Raw genomic sequence first — 18243 nt, forward strand, 5'->3', positions numbered from 1 at the left:
TTATTTATTGCTACATGTTGAGAAGATGGTTTTTAAATAGACTTTAAAATATGATCTTATCATTTCCCTGTACTTATCCATCCCTGTACTTCTCACCCTGATTTATTCTATCACTTTTTTTCAGTTGTCAAAACTGGGAAAGTGGGAATGACATTTTTTTCTCTTTCGCCGCTACATTTTGCCTGCCAGTTCTTAAATCATCTTAATGAATGTTCCTCTCCCTTAGTCTGCCTGTCATACTAACTTCAAGGCCAGATGAGTTATCTCTCTTTTCAGATTTATTTATTCTATTTTATGTGTGTGAATGTTTTGCTTGCATATATGTCTGTGCATCACATACATGCTTGGTGCCTTCAGAGGTCAGAAAAGGATGTTGATCTCCTGGAACCATAGTTACAGACAACTGTGAGCAGCCATGAGGGTGCTGGGCATCAAACCTGGGTACTCTGCAAGACCAAGTTTTCCTAACCCCTGAGCCGTCTCTCCAGCCCCTTATATCATTATTTTAATAGATTGTTGTCATAACCTTCCTCCTGACTTGCCTTCTCACAGTTCATTTTCCAGTTTGCTATCAGAGGAAACTTGGAAATGCTCACACCTCACACGAGACATTCCACTTTAGATCCTCCCAAGGTTCTTCATGACAGTGTCGGGCAAGTTCTTCTACTAAAGCCCTTAGCACCAGGAGAAGCTGAACTGAAGTTCTCCATGAAGGTCTCAAGAGTGTCTTAAGTTGGCCAACTACAAGCAAGGGCAGCATCTCTTCAACTAGATTTCATGTTTTAGCTTTAAAAGCCATACTTTGCATTTTTCTCATTTACATCTCCATATAACATTTAAAAATGTTCCTGAGACATTCGTACCCAAGGAAATACCATGGGAAAGCTCTAAGTTCGGTGACAAACACAGCCACTCGCATCACAGTTTGAGGGCCTATAGTTTAAAGTAAGATCCGTGTAGGTTCCATTTTCTTTCATACCTCTGTGCACCCTCCTGTACAGAATTGACAGTCAGATTCTGCCTCCTTTTGCATGTTCTGCCTTCGTGATGAAATGACCTCTTTCTCTACACAGGAGCCCCAATTCCACCCTGCTATATTGCAGACCAAGTCACCCTAACAAGTCTCTGTGACTGATCCCCAATCTGACTCTCAGAAAGTGGGGTAGATTCACTATTGAGTTTTCATTATACTTAAAAGTAGCTTGTGATATGACAGTTCCCTGGAGTAATGTCTTCTTCACCTCTGGCTTATGATGTTATAAAGACAGTGTCAAATTTTACTCTCCCTTAGGATACTGTCGTCATTCAATAAATGTTGTGTGCTATATGAAATAATTAATTCCAGGACTAGGTATAATACATGCCTGTAGTCCCAGTACATGGGAGATACATGTAGGAGAATCAATATTTTAAGACCCCAATTGCATAGTGAGTTCCAATCAGTTTTGGCTACATGAGACCCTGTCTCAAAAAAAAAAAAAAAAAAAAAAATTAAAACGGAAACTCAATTCCAAACTCTAGTGAATGTGATGACTGACCTCCAGATCATTAGGAGTGTTTATCAGCCAGTATTTTCTACACTCTAGGGATATTGTAAAATATTTCCTACTGGGAGGAGATATTGCCTCTTAATCATTTGTCATTGAACAATTCTAAAAATCTTTATTGTCTTAATAATATAAAACAGCAAACATTTCATCTCCACTGCCACCTTATGTTCAAACTGAGTTCACACACAAAACAAACACCTTTGTCATTTAAGTTCTTGACATTTCTAATATCCTCATCAAAGCTAAGTAGATTTCAAATCCACATATGATAATCTATTTTATGCACATTTAGCGAATGTCCTGATTTTAAAAGTGATATTTTGGATCTTTTATATTTTTTTCTTAAGGTATTAGTAACATTTTGGAATTTTCTAACCCTTCCCCTTTGTATGCCAGCTTCCTTACGATCTGAACTGAACCATCAACATGCAGCTTCAATTGATTTGCTACGACATAATCACCATCAAGAACTGGCAGCAGCTAAAATGGAGCTAGAGCGAAGCATAGACATCAGCCGAAGGCAGGTAAGCGTGAGCACGTCCTGCCGATCCCTTAAATCTGGACCCCCCAAACCCTCCCGCTAGGAGGGGGCCTTTGAAATAACTGCTAATTGCGCCAGTTATTATCAACATGATCAAGAGTTTCCTTTTTCACAGAGAGGAGCAACCTTACTTTTGTATGTCAGTTATACAATTGCATTTTATTTTACGACCTTTTGACTGAATATTTTGCAATTTGTTTACATCTTAGGAAAATAAACAATAAAATATAAACAAAATATAAATGGTAAGGACAGCTCTATTTGCTAGGACGAGCCATGACAATATACTGTTCTGTGTCTGGGAGGTCCACTGGGGTAGTTGGTAGCCACATAACCCAGGTTTGTCCAGTATGACCAAAACTTCATTTTGAATTTTATGTATTGTAATTTAACTGAAACAGTTACATTGCATGACTCAACTATATAGGAGGAGTAGATCTTAAAAAGAAAGATAACTGATACTTCCAAAGTATTCATTAGCCACTACTGCTTATACTTTTTAGACTTTGCTCTTTTGTCCAGTATGTTTTTTTTTTAATTTGATAATCTGTGATTGTGACGATGTGTATGCATGGAAGGAAGCAGCAGTAGGTACTGCAGAGAACGCTGCTGTTAACTTATTACACTTACAAGGTTTACATCCTTGGTAACCATGTTAAGTGGTCAGCTTGGACTTGCTCTTCTTTGCTACGATCTTTTAATTGAGGCACTTTGTAACCATAGAGGGAAGTTACTCTTCGACTATGTCTACAGTAAATGTCTACTTTATGGATCTTATAGAAACATTGACTTGTAGGAAAATCCTTTCTAGGTTGATAACTGTTAGGACAGCAGTGAAAGCAGGCAAAGTCCACCTTTCTGAAGAATGGAATGTGTGTGTTGGGTCTGGGGCTTCCTAGATGGAAATCCTTTTGAGAGTAAAGAACTGTGGTACCAGCCGTTTACTACAAGAGCTATACAACTTACTGAGAGACCCAGGTTCTACTCTTGACTCTGCTGTTGGTCATCAATTATCTTTGAGACAAATGATCTCATAAATAGTGATTTCCTCATTCTAAAATGAGCAAGCTAAGCTTTCACCACTTTTTGAGTCCCTTGCGCTCCAGATATTGCAACTATGTTCATGTAAGTTCTTCTTAGCTATATGGAAGAGAAAGGGCCTCAAGGTTTTCTCATTTTAAGCAGTTTGTTTTTGAAGCCTTGTCAGAATGATTATACTTAGTATTTAAAATTGTATTTAAAATTGTCCTTTTCTCTCCCTCATACACAGAAAACACATCTGTAGAAAACATTATAGCATTCCTTGTTTTTTGCAGAGTAAGGAGCACATGTGTAGAATAAGTGACCTACAAGAGGAGCTACGGCACCGAGAGCACCACATCTCAGACTTAGACAAGGAGGTCCAGCACCTCCATGAAAACATTAGTACCCTAACGAAAGAACTGGAGCATAAGGGGAAAGAAATTCTCAGAATCCGAAGTGAATCCAACCAACAGATGAGGTATGCCAGTAACCACAGTGGAAGGTAGATGCCTTGTTGACTAGAATATTGTTTGAGACTCGCAAAGCATATGCCCCTAGTTTTGTGACTAGTCTGCCCTTCCAGTAATAGTGAAAACCACTTTTTCCTATGTGGTGGGGATGAGATCATCTGGAAAATACAATGTCTGCATTTTGATGATGTATTTATTATTCATTAGTTTTGGGAAATGACCGTAATTAAAGATTTTTTTAAATTTTTATTAGAGAAAAGCATTAAAGGAGACAAAATTTAACATTAACCAGACAATTACAGCAAACTATATAGCTTAATTTAACCTGTTTACAATAATTTTCCAAATATTATACCAAAAAGGGGGGCATTTCAAATCTGGTAGAACGTAGAAATTTTGAAAACTTGACTTCAGAATAACATTTTCTTAACTGAAAATAAATCAAACAGGTTGCATGAACAAGATTTAAACAAGAGACTTGAGAAAGAGCTGGATGTCATGACAGCAGACCACCTCAGAGAGAAAAATATCATGCGGGCAGATTTTAATAAGACTAATGAGCTACTCAAGGAAATAAATGCAGCTTTACAAGTGTCGTAAGTCATATTGCATTAAAGAAAATTCATGTGTGGATAATAAACCGAGGAGCACTGTGTTTAAGCTCAGCTTCACTGTTCAAATCTAATAAAGCAATGATACTCAGTGAGGAAGACTTAAGTACTGTATTAGAGATGTAAGCAGTATCAGTGTGATATTATGTTCTTTAATTAGGATAAGGCCATTGAATGATTTTGCTTCATTTGCTGCTATTGCCACAGGCCTGCTAAAATCATACATATCTTAAGAGTGGCCCCCATCATACATCACTTCCATGATGACGTCTCAAAGTGTCTTCGTAATATAATGTCAAGTCTTCAGTACATTGTGAGCAATAGAAATCTTATAAGGCCAGGCTTCAGTTAGCAATGCATATTTCACAAAAGGCAAAATATCCTTCAAAGCAAACATAAACTTTGAACATGGTGATTCCAGTTAGCAAGAACATTGGTAGTTCCCAGGGAAGCAAAAGAGCTGAGACTTCCTTTCCTATCCTAGGGTACTGCTTGAATCTCTACAGTTAGCATCTAAATGTTTTTTTTTTTAATTCAAGAAATCTATAAAGTAAAATCATTACAAATAAAGCTATTGCTCAAGTTCAGTAAGCCCATTATTCAAGTCAAGATTTGTATGTATTTCCTAACGTTCATTAAGAAGATTAATAGCCCCTGTCTTTTCAGGATCCTTACAAACTGCGGCAGAATCCAGTCCGTCTCTCACTTTGAATCCAGTCTGTCTCTCTCACCTAAGCCCCGGTCTCCTTTAGGTTATCTTAGACTTAATCTACTCTAGCTGCAGCTAATGACTCATTCACTGATAGTCCTTTTTCCAGTTATCCAGATACTTCAGTAAAATGACATTAAGTCACCACTGCCCAGAGGGTCGGACTCTTAGCTTTGTTTGCTTCTGCATTTGTGTTATCCTCACTTACCTACCTCAAATATAGATACCCTCTCCACCTCTTCTATCCCTGTCACCTCTCAGTCTCAGCCAGTACTCAGCCAGTAGAGGCACAGGTGTAGAAACACGTAGACACAGTCATGTAGAACCAGGCCCCAGCTGCTGGTGTTCCTGGAGCGGCCTCTGGGATGACATGCTCTTTCTGATACGCTCATTGGCCCTCTTCGCCATGTGGTGAATTTGTCCTGGGTAAATTTCAGGAGGGTTCCCACTCAGTGGCGTTACCCATAAAATGGAGAAGAGCGTCATTATTTCCAGAAAGTCAGTGATGTGTTCTTTGCTCTTTTTTCAGCCATCATGTCCTCACATGTGTGCAGTGCAGCAGGACATACATGTAACACGTTTGGTAGAAATCAGATAAGATGAGCCTCAGTGACATGGCTCTCACACTTCCTGACCTTTGTGTATACTGCGCAGACACTGATATCCTGCTGGCCCTCTTCACATCCTCAAAGAGCACACTCAAAGAACAGTCTGTGTTTGTCTGTGTGTCCTGACATCGCCTTAGAAATAGTAATTTACAAAAAGGAAAGGATGTGTCTGTCTGGACATTATTCTTTTCTGTGGTTTTGCTCCTTAAGAAATTTTAATAGACAGCAAACATTAATATCTCTATATTTTAATCTTTTAATAGTTGAAGAATTAGTATTATTAATAAATAAAATGTTTTGCCTTATTTTTTTAAAACAGGCATTCATTTTTCTACTTTGCCTTGGCTCCACACTAACCAACTACACTTCTCTGTTTTTACCTGCCAACATTGTGTAATTGTCCTTTAGCTTTAGCTAATCACTTGTTTAATTAAAGTCAAATCATGTACACTTATTTTTGACTTACACTGTCCCTCAGATTTTTCCCTGATAACAAATGTTCTGTACTGGCTCTTCCCAGTGTAGTAGGCATTAGCCATGAGTGGTTATGCAACACTTGAACTATAGTCAGTGTGACTGAGAACTTAAATTCTAATTCACCATAATTATGGAAATGCAAATAACAATCAGTGGACTAGAAGCTAGCATACTGGAAAGTAGTACTGGATGCTTCTGGTCATGTCCTTACATGAAGGCTGTCCATCTGCTGAGCTTTTAAGATTTAGAAAGCTGATAAGTGGGGGAGTCCTTTCCAGTTTACAGATGGGGGCTCGGGGTAATGCGAACTGCTCACAGCCTATTGCAAGGGTTACCCGATTGCGTTTGGAACACCTGCACCTCGGCTCTGATGCTTCAGATTCAGAAAACCCCAGTGAATTATTAGAAGAAGGATGGGGGTAGGGTACTGTAAAGATCCACGCTTCAGCCTACAGGCCAAAGTATGGTGCTGAGGCAACTCCGGAGCAGCTGGAGTGTCTCTTCTCGCTTCTGCTACAACTCCTTTTGAACTTAGGGAGAACATAGAACACATATAAAGGAGCATAGAAATAGTGTGAGAATCTCTGTCTTTGAAATGGCTTTTAGAAATTGTGCTTGGTAGTCTTACAGTTTCATGAAAATTTGATTGTCTTGACTATCATCCTCTCAAGAACTTTGCATCTAATTCTAAAATGTATTGAGTTTCATTTGTTTAAAAACAAGCAGGGGCTAGGACATAGCTCAGTGGTAGAATGTTTACTTAGCCTGCACAAGACAGTGCTTTAATTTCCAAGACCCCCAAAGGGAGATAAAACATAACATCAAATGATAAGGATAAGCTACTCAATTTTACCTAAATGACATCTTCCATAGGTAAAGAACATTTAAGATAAATTAAAAACTGTGCTAGTACTTTGGGGTTCAGAACTGTTTATTGTATAAAAAAATGGTTAGGGTTTATCATTTTAGTTTTGTGGGTTTGTTATTTGTTGGTTTGTTTTTTGAAACAGGATTTCATGTAGTCTTTGAAGGGCCTTGAACTCTTGCTTTCCCTGTGACTGTCTCCCAAGGGTTGGGATTGCAGATGTAGACTGTCACACCTGCCCAGAGATTTGATTGTTTAGGTTTACTTTAAGTTAGCCCGTCATTCTACTGAAACAAAAAGATCGTTTCTCTGTGAGAACTGTCAATTCTGCACATGCATGTTAGATAGGCCAGTAATGTCAAACTATAAGGATATGCTCTGCCATGCCAGAATTGCTTATTTGAGTCCTTAAACTCCAAAACTCCAATGATTTTAAAGTTATTTGGTTCTTTGTTTAATTTTCATAAGCTTTGAGAATGTCTGGAAGTAGCTGTGGTCTTGTTAACACAAAAGAAAATCGCAGAAATTATCGGGAAAGTTCAACTGCGAAATGCTTCAGTCCTGTTACTTTTATATGTAACACAATTCATAAAATGTAATTTCTGGGCTGCATGTGTTCCTGGTAATGGTATTGTTCAGCTCTACAGTCTCTAGTCATTGATTTTCTTGTCAGTTGGGTCTTATAAATCAACTGGAGGTAGTTGTAACTTGGAAAACGTCTTTGTACATTTAATACAGGACTGTATTGTTCATGAGCTATGGAAAATTGACCTCGATACTCTGAGTCAAACACATGTTTTTATACACACACACCCAGACACACACACACTGAGAGATATGCTTGGCTAGAGTCTTGTAGTGACTCTAGTTAGCATTCTCATGTGTTCTGCTTCTCCTTTCTACAATCAGTCTTTGTATTGCTTTTTAATGGTAATCTGAAAACACAATGAAAATAAAATTGGATTCTACCTGCCATACCAATCAATGTTCAGAGACCTGACTTTTATGCATTCGGGTCAGAAACATATTTCATAAAGGCCACTTAAGAACTATGAGACCAACAGACTCCTTGTGGTGGGAAGGGTTAGAGCCCGGCTGGCATAGTAGTACATGTCTGTAATACTTGCACTTGGGGGGACCAAAGTAGGCCGTCTCTGAGTTTACATCAAATCCAAGACATAAACAGAGGCCCTGTGTCAAAGAAAGAAAGGAAGGATGGAAGAAAGCCAAAAAACTTTAAAACAAACAGACAAAAACCCAGAAAACAAAACAAAACAAAAATAAACAAAATCAAACTTAGACCCCCCCCACCTCCCAAATCTCCTGCTTCTTAGTCATCCTTTGCGCTCAGCCTTTTCGCACTGTTGGTCTCCTGAGCTGCCCAGATGGCTGCGGGAGGGAAACATTGACTAGTGTTGCCTGGAAGTGGATATCGATGGTACTGAGTTCCTTCCTGTTAGAATGTTGGATGAGCTTCTTGTGCATTTGTAAGTTATAACTGGTTCATAATAGTTTCTTGTTCTCTCCTTTAATGCTTTCCTATCTATACTTATAGCTTGCTTGCTGTCAATACTTTGTCTTCATTATTATCTAGTTTTATTTTTTTGTTAAAATTGTTGCTGGTGTAAAGATATGTTGTGGGAGAATTAGCTTGTAGTAATTCTGTAGGTAAAAATGTTTCCGCTGAGCTAGGTGTGGTGGTGAACACACTTTTAATCCCAGCACTTGGGAGGCAGAAGCAGTGGATCTCTGAGAACTAGAGACTAGCCTGGTCTAGCAAGCCAGGGCAACACTGTGAGACCCTTTCTAAAATAATAACAACAGGATGTTCCAATTAAATTAAAACATACACTTGAACGGGGAGATCTTTACAACTAAAAGAGGTTCCAAACCTGTAAATGATTGTCTTAGATTCATTTTACTTCTTCTCATTGTTCTGCAACAAAAATAACATCAAGGGTGGGGTTTACCTACCTTTTCTACCTGCTCTTCCCAGCCCTGGGAAGTGGCTCCAAATGGGCTTTGCTTCCAACCACAAAGGCAGCACTCCAGCGACATCTTGTGGCTGCTCCAGCATAAAGCCCAAATGCCTTTTTCCCCCTTTGAATAGATAGAATTTATAAACCTGAATAGAAAACTGAAAAACTTGGTTCATAAAACGCATACAGGCAGTTCCTTTCATATTGCAATCAAATTACAAGACAATTCTGTGACCGCAAAGGATATCATTTATTGTTGCTTAGTACACACTGTCAAAAGAGAAAGGGGGAAATGTACTGAGATATATATGCTGTGTGCGTAACTTCGGTACTGACTTAGCCAAGTCCCAGGTGAGCCAGTGACAGTCACTGTCTGGTGCCTCACTTCCCTCTTCCCCTCAGGGCAGCAGTCAGGGGCAGGATGGAAAGCTAGACATTTTTCTCCAAATAATTTGTTTGGCTTGGATTAGTGGTGGGCTTGTATGACTTCAAAATACAGAGACTGTCTACTCTCTAGGATTTGCCCGATGAGACAGTGACAGATCACTGGTATCTTCATCATCTAGAAATTACTCAATACTTGTTAAGTAAATTTTTTCAAGACTCTTCATTAACCACACCTTAGTAAGTTTTAATTCGACCTTATCTATTCCGGAAATAATAAAAATTAATTGCTTTAATTATTTATTATTTCTGAAACAGTTCTTTTCCCCCAGACCAAGGCAGAAGATAGCATTTGTATTCTTTTTTATCGGCCCTGCCTCTACTCGTAGCCTCTGCATGATCCGTGTCCCCTCTGCTCATAAAGAACAGCCTGTGTTAAGTCTTCAGTGTCACCCACATCTGTTCACAGTCTCTTGCCATCCAGGGAAGAGTAGGCCTACCCGGAATTAAGATTTTTTTTAACTGATGAGGGTTTTTAACTGGTCCTTTTTCGCAGATGATATAGAGTTTTAAAACTGCATTCCCCACAAACCAAACAAGAGGATGTCATTCATGTGTGTCTTTTGTTTCCCCTTTGTATCTTTTCTTGTTCTTCATGTATGTCACATACCTCAGCACACAGTATTGTATTGATGGTAATCACTCCTAACTGTCACTGACCTGAGCGTGTCAAGTTTGTATCACTCAGCATCTCAGTTCCTTCCCAGAGCTTAGCTTACCTCACTCACATCCGAGGTAAAGTGGATAGACCCCTCCAGATATAGCCTGTGGCGGGAGCACTTAATGTCTCTTATTCCTGCGGAGCCTTTAGCAACTGCAGCTCTTGAGGCGGTTACCATGCTTGCACGTCTTGCATTAAATCTGTGTATATTTAACTGGACTAATGGAAAGATATAGGTATTTACTAGAACAGGATGTGTCTGAGTCCTGTCGTGAGATAAAGGTTTTCTCGTTTATAGACTAGAAGAAATGGAAGAAAAGTACCTGATGAGAGAATCAAAGCCAGAAGATATACAGATAATCGCAGAATTAAAATCCTTGCTTACAGAGAGAGACCAGGTCATAAAGAAACTAATTGTAAGATATTTTCTTTTTAGTACAACTATGTCATTAATCAATAAACTATTGGTGGGGGAGGCATGGGGAAGTGTTTTTGAATAATGCTAAATACAAATGAAAAATGCAAAATCTGTGTATTGTGATCAGGTTTATTAGAATGTAATTTCAAATTTAAATTTGACATATATTTTAGTGGGAATTTTACAATTTTCTCCAGTGTTTTTATTGAAATATTTTAATACATATTAAATGTTTAATAAAGTCATTACCATTTAATAGTTAACATCCTTTATGTAGGGATGCATATTGTACATACAGAATTAGAACTAAGGAAAATCTGTTAAGATGGCTGGGAATTAGTCTGCATTGCCGACTTACAGATTAGTCTCTTTTTATGTTGTTGTTTGTTTTGTTTTGAGATAGAGTTATGCTATGGAGCCCTTAAAACTCACAGCAGTCCTCCAGCCTCAGTATCAGAAGTTCTGGAATTACTGGCAGGCATCACCATGCTTGGTTCAAACGAATCATGTTAATTTCCTAAAGTGTATTCCACCTACCACTGATCAGGAGAGCTATTGAACCATCACTCTGAAGACTGGGGTAGGAGGATCTTAAGTTTGAGGCCAAACTGAGCATCATATCAAATTCAAGAAATTTTTGGTATACTCAAGAACCTGTCTCAAAAGCCAAAACCGAACAAGCAAAAAGAAAGGTTTCATAGCCTAGTTTAGGAATAACTCTGTGCTCTGTCAGGGAGTTGGGATGTTCCATGTGAAGGAGACTCAAAAGATTTTTAACAATAAACTTACTGTCTTCATTAAAACCATTATTACTTGGGAAAATATATATACAAATGTTTGAAAATGTATAAAATATTTTAGAATTTTCTAAAATGCTCTGTCCTGGTCAGTAATTAAAATGTTGCTGTTTATTGCCACTAATAAATGAAGATCTTCATAGTACGAATGAAAACAACACACTAATCACCTCTAGTTCCTTGATTGCTCTGAATATTAGCATGTCACAGCACAAGACCAATCTTATGACATCCTTTAAAAATTACTTTTATGATTTAGAAAATTCCATCCGTTTTCAGGACTGGGAAGTTGCTTCTGAAACCCACAGGAATGATTAGGGTCCAGAGAGGGAACCCAGGAGTCAAGAGAGGGAACCCAGGAGTCAAGAGAGGGAACCCAGAAGTCAAGAGAGGGTTTCCTGTGGCTGCAGCCTGCCAGGCACCCCGTTTTCCTCATTCTACCCAGCAACAGTAGACTCAGGAAGAACCGCTGTTCCATTTATGAAGTGAGCAGGCATAGCAAGAGCAGTCATCTGTGGCCCCCACGTCACTATTTATCTTTCCAGTTACTTCTTGAAATGTTACAGATACATTTATGCTCACCAGAGGGCAGATTCGCACTGTTTCTACATCACAATCATTCCCTAAACCTCAGGGCATGTGAGCCAAGACAGTCAGTGGCAACTAAGATGGTTTGGAAGAGTCTGGTCGTGCTGAACTACACTAGAATGGAGGCCAATCTGAACACAGCCCATTTTCTTTCCCCGCTGCTCTGTCAGCTGTGGCCTTCCCAGTCTGCTTGTTCAGTTAACACATTGTACTCATGCCTCCAAAATGAATGATTTTCTCTCTGTAGAGACCATTCATTTTTCTAGTACCATGGCTGTAATACATATGATGTCAAAGGAAAGACGAGATGAGATGGAGTCCATTTTCAGGTATTGAAGGATAATATATGGTGGTATAATCCTTACATATGGAAACCACTCAGCCATGTATGCTAGCAGAAATTTTTAGGGTCAGCGCCTGCCCCTGGCAGCCCTAACACTGGATGCTGGGTCACCCACTCTCAATAGGCCAAGTAAACAGACAATAGTGAAAAGTAGGGGAAAAATGTATTACATGAGGCCACGTGAGAAGAGGTAAAAGTAAGTCTTATGGCCCTCTCCCCTGAACCCCAGAGTCCATCTCTGGGCTCCTGACATGAGACTCAGGTTTGAATGCCAGACAAGAGGCGGACATAACTTAATAGTCCTGACCCAGATGTCTTCTTGTCCATCCTCACTGTCTTAGCTCCAGTCTCCCTTACAAGGTGACCTGATAACCTGTCAGAAATGTTTGAAATCCTGTCTGGGGACAAGTTCTCCCTCTGCCTGGCATCTCTGTCTTTTCCTTTCTGAGCATGAGACTCAGAAAATTCCGATTCATTGGGGGACCATTGTTACTACACTCTGGCAGGTGTGTCTTCAGTGTTACCCTCATTCCTGTTGTGTGTACACACCTCAAGTACAGGTGAGACCCACTCAGATGCCACAGTCCATACCACAAAGACATGTAGGACTCAGTAGATCTTGTCTTGAGTGAAAGGGTATTAAATGGTATGGTTACGTCCCTAGGCCTAGGGTTTAAAACATGCTAAAAACTGACCTGTTAGCAAGCTTTAAGCCACTGGCAGTCAAGCCTAGACATGTTTAAACAAAATACATAAACCTTTATAGTTTATTAAATTTTTAATGAAGAACTAGCAGTCATACAATTTAAGTTTGTAAATCTATAATAGAAAATGTTGAAAGGCTGTTTATAATTCTTTTGTATAGGAGGATAATAAATTTTATCAGCTGGAATTAGTCAATCGAGAAACTAACTTCAACAAAATATTTAACACAAGTCCTACTGTTGGTGTTATTAACCCCTTGGCTAAGGTATGTGCCACAGACACTGTAAAGTAGGGATGTGCTTGAGACCTGGAGGGAAATGGGCTAAGTTATGTGGAGCAAGCAGCATAAGGGTAGTTTCTTAAGTGTAATAATCTCTTACTGAAGTTTACTAATTATTTGTTCATTTTTAAAATGAGCTACTCATATATTGGTAATTTATACTCCTTAAAATATTTTATTAATATTGAATCACTCTGGCTCTATCTTTGTTTTCATATATCTAAAAAAAAGCAAACTTCTGACACAGATTAATTTATCGTCATTTCGTTATTGATCACAATAGTCTGTGTAGCTCAGAAAGACTCTGGCACCAAATGCCAAACAGTTCTCCCTAGCTACAGGCCTTCCATCATAGGGGAACTAAAAGTGAACCTGTAAGCTTTACTTTCACCTTCTTTGACTGTTCTTGACAATTTAGGTATAACTTTTTCTGATTTTGTATTATTTATTCTCTTAGAACAAATAGAAGAGCCTTGAATTAGATGTGGCTAACTTATGCATCATTGCCCAACTTTTCCCCCAGCCCTAGTCTTTGGGCACAGTGGGTATTGCGTAAAATGTATTAAACTACAAAAATGTGTCACATTTTTTTAAAGGCAACACAAATTATTCTATAAATAAAGCCAATGATGAATAAATCATTGTATATGCTGGTTTCACATGGACTGTGAACCTCTTAGGAGAGAAAAATAATAAAATCTTATATTAAAGCTGTTTTTAATCCATATTTTATTACTTCACATTGTGTTTACTTCTGCTAGGTCCTTATCCAGAAATTTTATTTTCAAAGCTTATACAATTTGTCTGTTTAGAATACCAAACTTACTCTTTTTTCAGGAGTGTTCCAAACTTTGAACTTCACTGTTTTACAAACTAAAAAATGATACCTCTCTCTTTAGAACTTCACATAGAAAGCTCTCAATAAATAATTGAATGAGTGAACAGAATTAATTTTATACTGGGTTTTTGTTTGATTTTTGAAAGTCTCCTGTGACGTAGGCTGCCCTTAAACTCCCTTCACTGCCAAAGCTGGCCTTGAATTCACCCAGTAGCCAAGGCTGGCCTTGAACTAATACTGACTCTCCAACCTCTGCCTTCTAATTGTTTGGATTATAGCTGCATGATATTCACCTGTCTTTAATTTTATTATTAAAATCAATAATTTAGATAACATAGCTTTAAATTAGAAAATAATTTAAGGTTTATGTAAACAAAGCATACTAGAGAATTGTATGTATTTTATCAAAATTAATTTTTTAGCTTTAAAACCACTACTTTAGAATTTTACCAGAAGTATTGATTTTTTTGTTTGCGTTTGTTTAGACCAGATTGGCCTTGAACTCAAAGAGTGCCAGTATTAAAAAGTAAAGTGTGCTGAGCCACCTACACCTGGCTATCAACTGTGATTTCTTAAAGAAAAAGAAACAAACATCCTGAAACCTTTAAAATGTAAAGCCCTCTGCAGATTAGATGAGACAGTGTTGCCCCTCAGCTGCTGTTGATCCTCATAGCATTCCAGTGTGCACGCACAGGGCTCTAATGCTAGAGACACACTGTACCGTAGACAGTCACAGGGGAGGCGTGCTGATCATCCACAGGACTGGATTGTATTAAGTGACGTAAAAGGCCTATCTTGGATATTATTTCCATTTTTTAAAACTAATTTTAGCATACATCCAATTGAAAAATATGTGAGAATATTCTAAGTGAATTACAACATACTAATTTTAATTTTTATTTTTAATAAAGGTTGATGCTATCAATTCTAGAGCTAGGGATAAAATTTTGAGGCTGAATTTGTGTTCCTCTTACTTCTGTTCATTTTAAGTGCTGATCAGATATTAAAAATTAATTACTCTTGACTTCAGCCTTTAAACTGTGAGCTAATTCATGATATTGCCAGTTAATTAAAAATGCAGATTTACTTATAAAGATTTCATTTTCTTTCTTCAGAAAGATGGCACAGAAATTTAAAATCAAATTATTTAAGTCAGTTTTTAAGTCTTTAGAAAAAAATGTGGATTTGTTTCAAACTATGATGCCAAGCATTTTTTATTCCTTTTGTTTTTCCAGGCAAGAACAGCCTCTCTTTGACAGATGGATAAAGTTTATGAACCTCTCTTTTCATATTATGTTTAACTTGATGCCTTCTGATTTTAGCCTAAACCCAGTCACCCCTGTGGTATTTGGAACTTCTCCTACCTCACTTGTTCCCTGCACCCTGCTCTCTGTCCTGTTCTGCTCTTTGCCTGGTTCATGCAGTGGTTAGGGAACAGAGGGAAAACACTCCTAAATGTCCCCTGCCCTGTGCTTTCTGTCCTGGTAGCATGCCTATCTTTGAGGATTCCATATAGATGAACACTTTCAAGGATCGCCAGACCACACTTTGGGTAACACTGGTTAATTTTAACATAATAATTTGACACAAAGGTTCCAAAAAATTTTCCATGCCAAATTTATACTTTCTACTATTTCCTGTTGTCTTGTTGGTTCTTATGCCGCAAGTGAGTGTTCTCATGTGTGTTATTTTTAACGCAGCAAAAGAAGAAGAATGATAAGTCCCCAACAAACAGGTTTGTGAGTGTTCCCAATCTAAGTGCTCTGGAATCCAGTGGAGTGGGCAATGGACATCCTACCCGCTTGGAACCCATTCCCAATTCTCCGGTCCATGACGTTGAGTTCAACAGCAACAAGCCACTTCCGCAGCCATTGCCACCCAAAGAGCCCAAGACATTTTTGAGGTGAGCCTGTCTCACCAGTAGTTTTTTCCCCTTGTCTTTCACATTTTTAACTTGAGAAATTTTCATTTTTATCATCTCAGAGAATTCTGTTTTGGCACTGTCCAAAGATTTTTTAATTTGTCATTAGTGAATTTTCTAAATCCTAACAGAGGTGTTCACATAATTCATGTGCTGAGAATTTTAATATTTATACTTTACGAAGGTTTTAGTAGTGCTAACTTTTATTAAAATTTTCATTTCTTACGGTTTGCATATTTATATCCTTATATCATCCTATGAAGATATATAAGTATATTGCCAAATTAAAAAAATAAGCTCTGAAAACTTAGCAATATAGTTAAATACAGATAAATTTAGAAACAAATCAGTTTTAAAATTATTCCAGTTTGAAGCTGCCTCAGAGCTGATTAAATATATTAAGTAAATTTTGAATGAAATAAAATTATTAAGCCATTTAAAGAATTAAAATTTTAAAAATGCTATTTTGTGCTCACTTTAATACAACTTACTTTTCTTGTTGTTGATTCAAGTTGATTTTTTTCTTTTTACTAAATCCTAATAACTCCACTAGTAAATTTTACAGGTGGAGTAGTATTTCTGCTTCTAAGCTAAGCGATTTCTAACACAGTTAATGACTAATTCTTTTAAAGAGTAAGGAACTCGTAAGAATGAAAACTAGTCGAGTTTGTCTCTAAATGTGTCTCCTGCTAAACACTCTGTGTTGCTTGTCTCCCGTGCGCGGGCGCTAGGTATCAGTAGGATGCATGTGCATGTGCTCGAGGGACGTGGCCGCTGGAGCTTCCATTACACATTGTTGCGTGCCTTGTAATTCCCCCAAAGACGGTAGGGATGCTTTCGTTTCTTAAGTAGCCCAAAGAATCTTAGTTAGAATTAAGACAGACAACTTGGAGAATAGAAGAAAACCCAGTTTATAATGCACTCTGTTGAATATCATCTGCCTATGGAATGATGGAAGCTTAGAGTAACCTTGATTTGGTTACGACTTTAGTTCTAGTGGAGGATATAAAGGTGAGGATCAATGCTTGTGTCAGATTATGGTAATTCAAAGGGAAAAGTTGCCCAAAGAGGGAACGCTATTTTGTTCTCTCTCTCTCCCCACAAATACTCATTTTTTTAAAGCTTCCGAGATGATAATATTGTATTTGCCAGTTGTTTACTTTTGGGCCTTATGGAGTAATAATTGTGATGTGGCTCCTGTCACTGAGATCATCTGAGCTGACACAGTCACTCACTCCTGTTCTCAGAGGACCCGCTCTGATGCAGAAGGGTAGTAGCCAGTCCTTACATACCGTTCTGACGAGGGTGGCCAGTGGTGAAAATCAGGGCTTACTATTTAATTGCTCTCCCGTGTCTCTGCAAACTGTTTAATCCTGGATTACATGTCTCTCTCTTTATGAATTCAGTCCTCCTCAGAGTGAAGCTTCCCCGGTGGCTTCTCCAGATCCCCAGCGCCAGGAGTGGTTTGCCCGGTACTTCACATTCTGAACGAATTGTGCTGGCACAGCTCTGGTGGACTGTGACAAGAGCCTGCGTGCATCCGCATCAGTATGCTCACAGGCTATCCTGTGTAAAGCACTGTGAACGAGAAGGTGTTTGTCCAATTTGAAGATGCACTGTATTTCCTGTGATAGTTATTGGAATCACTCTCTGAGGGTACTATACTCTATTATGTGTGTAATTATAACAATTATTTTTATTTGAGATGGAAGTCTTTAATCTTTGTAATTACTGCATAATAAATTTTGTTAGAACAAATGGTTTTTGTTGTTGTTTTCTATTAAGTGTGCTTTAAACACTTTTTAATACCAGGTGGAAGACTTGTCATTAAGTATCATTGCATTAATGATAATTAATTGTTATTTCAGTAGTCTTCAAATCAATATAGGGAAATATATTCTATTAATAACTTTCAATGTTGTGTATAATTTTAACTAAATTGTCAACATTTATAAATCTAGAATAAAAGAATTTATGTAAATTGTGTACTTCCAAGTATATGAATTCTTGCTGGTTTATAGCTTTTTTTCCTTTTTTATTCTGGTAGATGAAATATAAACCTTCAATATAGCTAATATCCATGATTAATATTATTTAGAATCAATTTTACTATGTAAAAAAGTACTATGTAAAAAGATTCTATGTAAAAAAGTTCTACTATAATTTGTTTTAAAAGGTAGTTTATGTCAGGTGTGCTGGCACATGCCTTCAGTCTCAACACTTCGGACCTCTGTGCATGAGAGCTCGCTCTGCATAGGACCAGCCAGGGCTATATAAATGAGACCCTGTCCTTTAAAAAAAAATCCAGATTATCCATTTTCATAGTAGCCTGGTTTCAGTTAACACATCAACACGGATCCAAAGATGTCATACATGGGTTTTTTGCTTTTTTTGTCCACTTTTTATGACTGTATG

The 18243-nt window shown here is 37.9% G+C and overlaps 1 protein-coding gene across 7 annotated transcripts in view; it reads left to right on the top strand.

Annotated features, from left to right (window-relative positions):
* Positions 1-17710, top strand: part of Fam184a (family with sequence similarity 184 member A) — a 126235-nt gene extending 108525 nt beyond the window's left edge. For 2 of the 7 annotated variants that reach the window (XM_057762564.1, XM_057762565.1), the window contains 7 exons: positions 1947-2074; positions 3408-3592; positions 4034-4180; positions 10237-10354; positions 12950-13054; positions 15608-15810; positions 17235-17710. In XM_057762564.1, coding sequence (XP_057618547.1) covers positions 1947-2074; positions 3408-3592; positions 4034-4180; positions 10237-10354; positions 12950-13054; positions 15608-15810; positions 17235-17316 — 968 coding nt within the window. In that variant the 3' untranslated portion in view covers positions 17317-17710. The remainder of the gene's footprint in view (positions 1-1946; positions 2075-3407; positions 3593-4033; positions 4181-10236; positions 10355-12949; positions 13055-15607; positions 15811-17234) is intronic. The other 5 variants (XM_057762568.1, XM_057762569.1, XM_057762570.1 and 2 more) reach the window with 3 other exon arrangements.
* Positions 17711-18243: the final 533 nt, after the last annotated feature.

This window comes from Chionomys nivalis, chromosome 2 (assembly GCF_950005125.1).
Source record: "Chionomys nivalis chromosome 2, mChiNiv1.1, whole genome shotgun sequence".
NCBI classification, from domain to species: Eukaryota; Metazoa; Chordata; class Mammalia; order Rodentia; family Cricetidae; genus Chionomys; species Chionomys nivalis.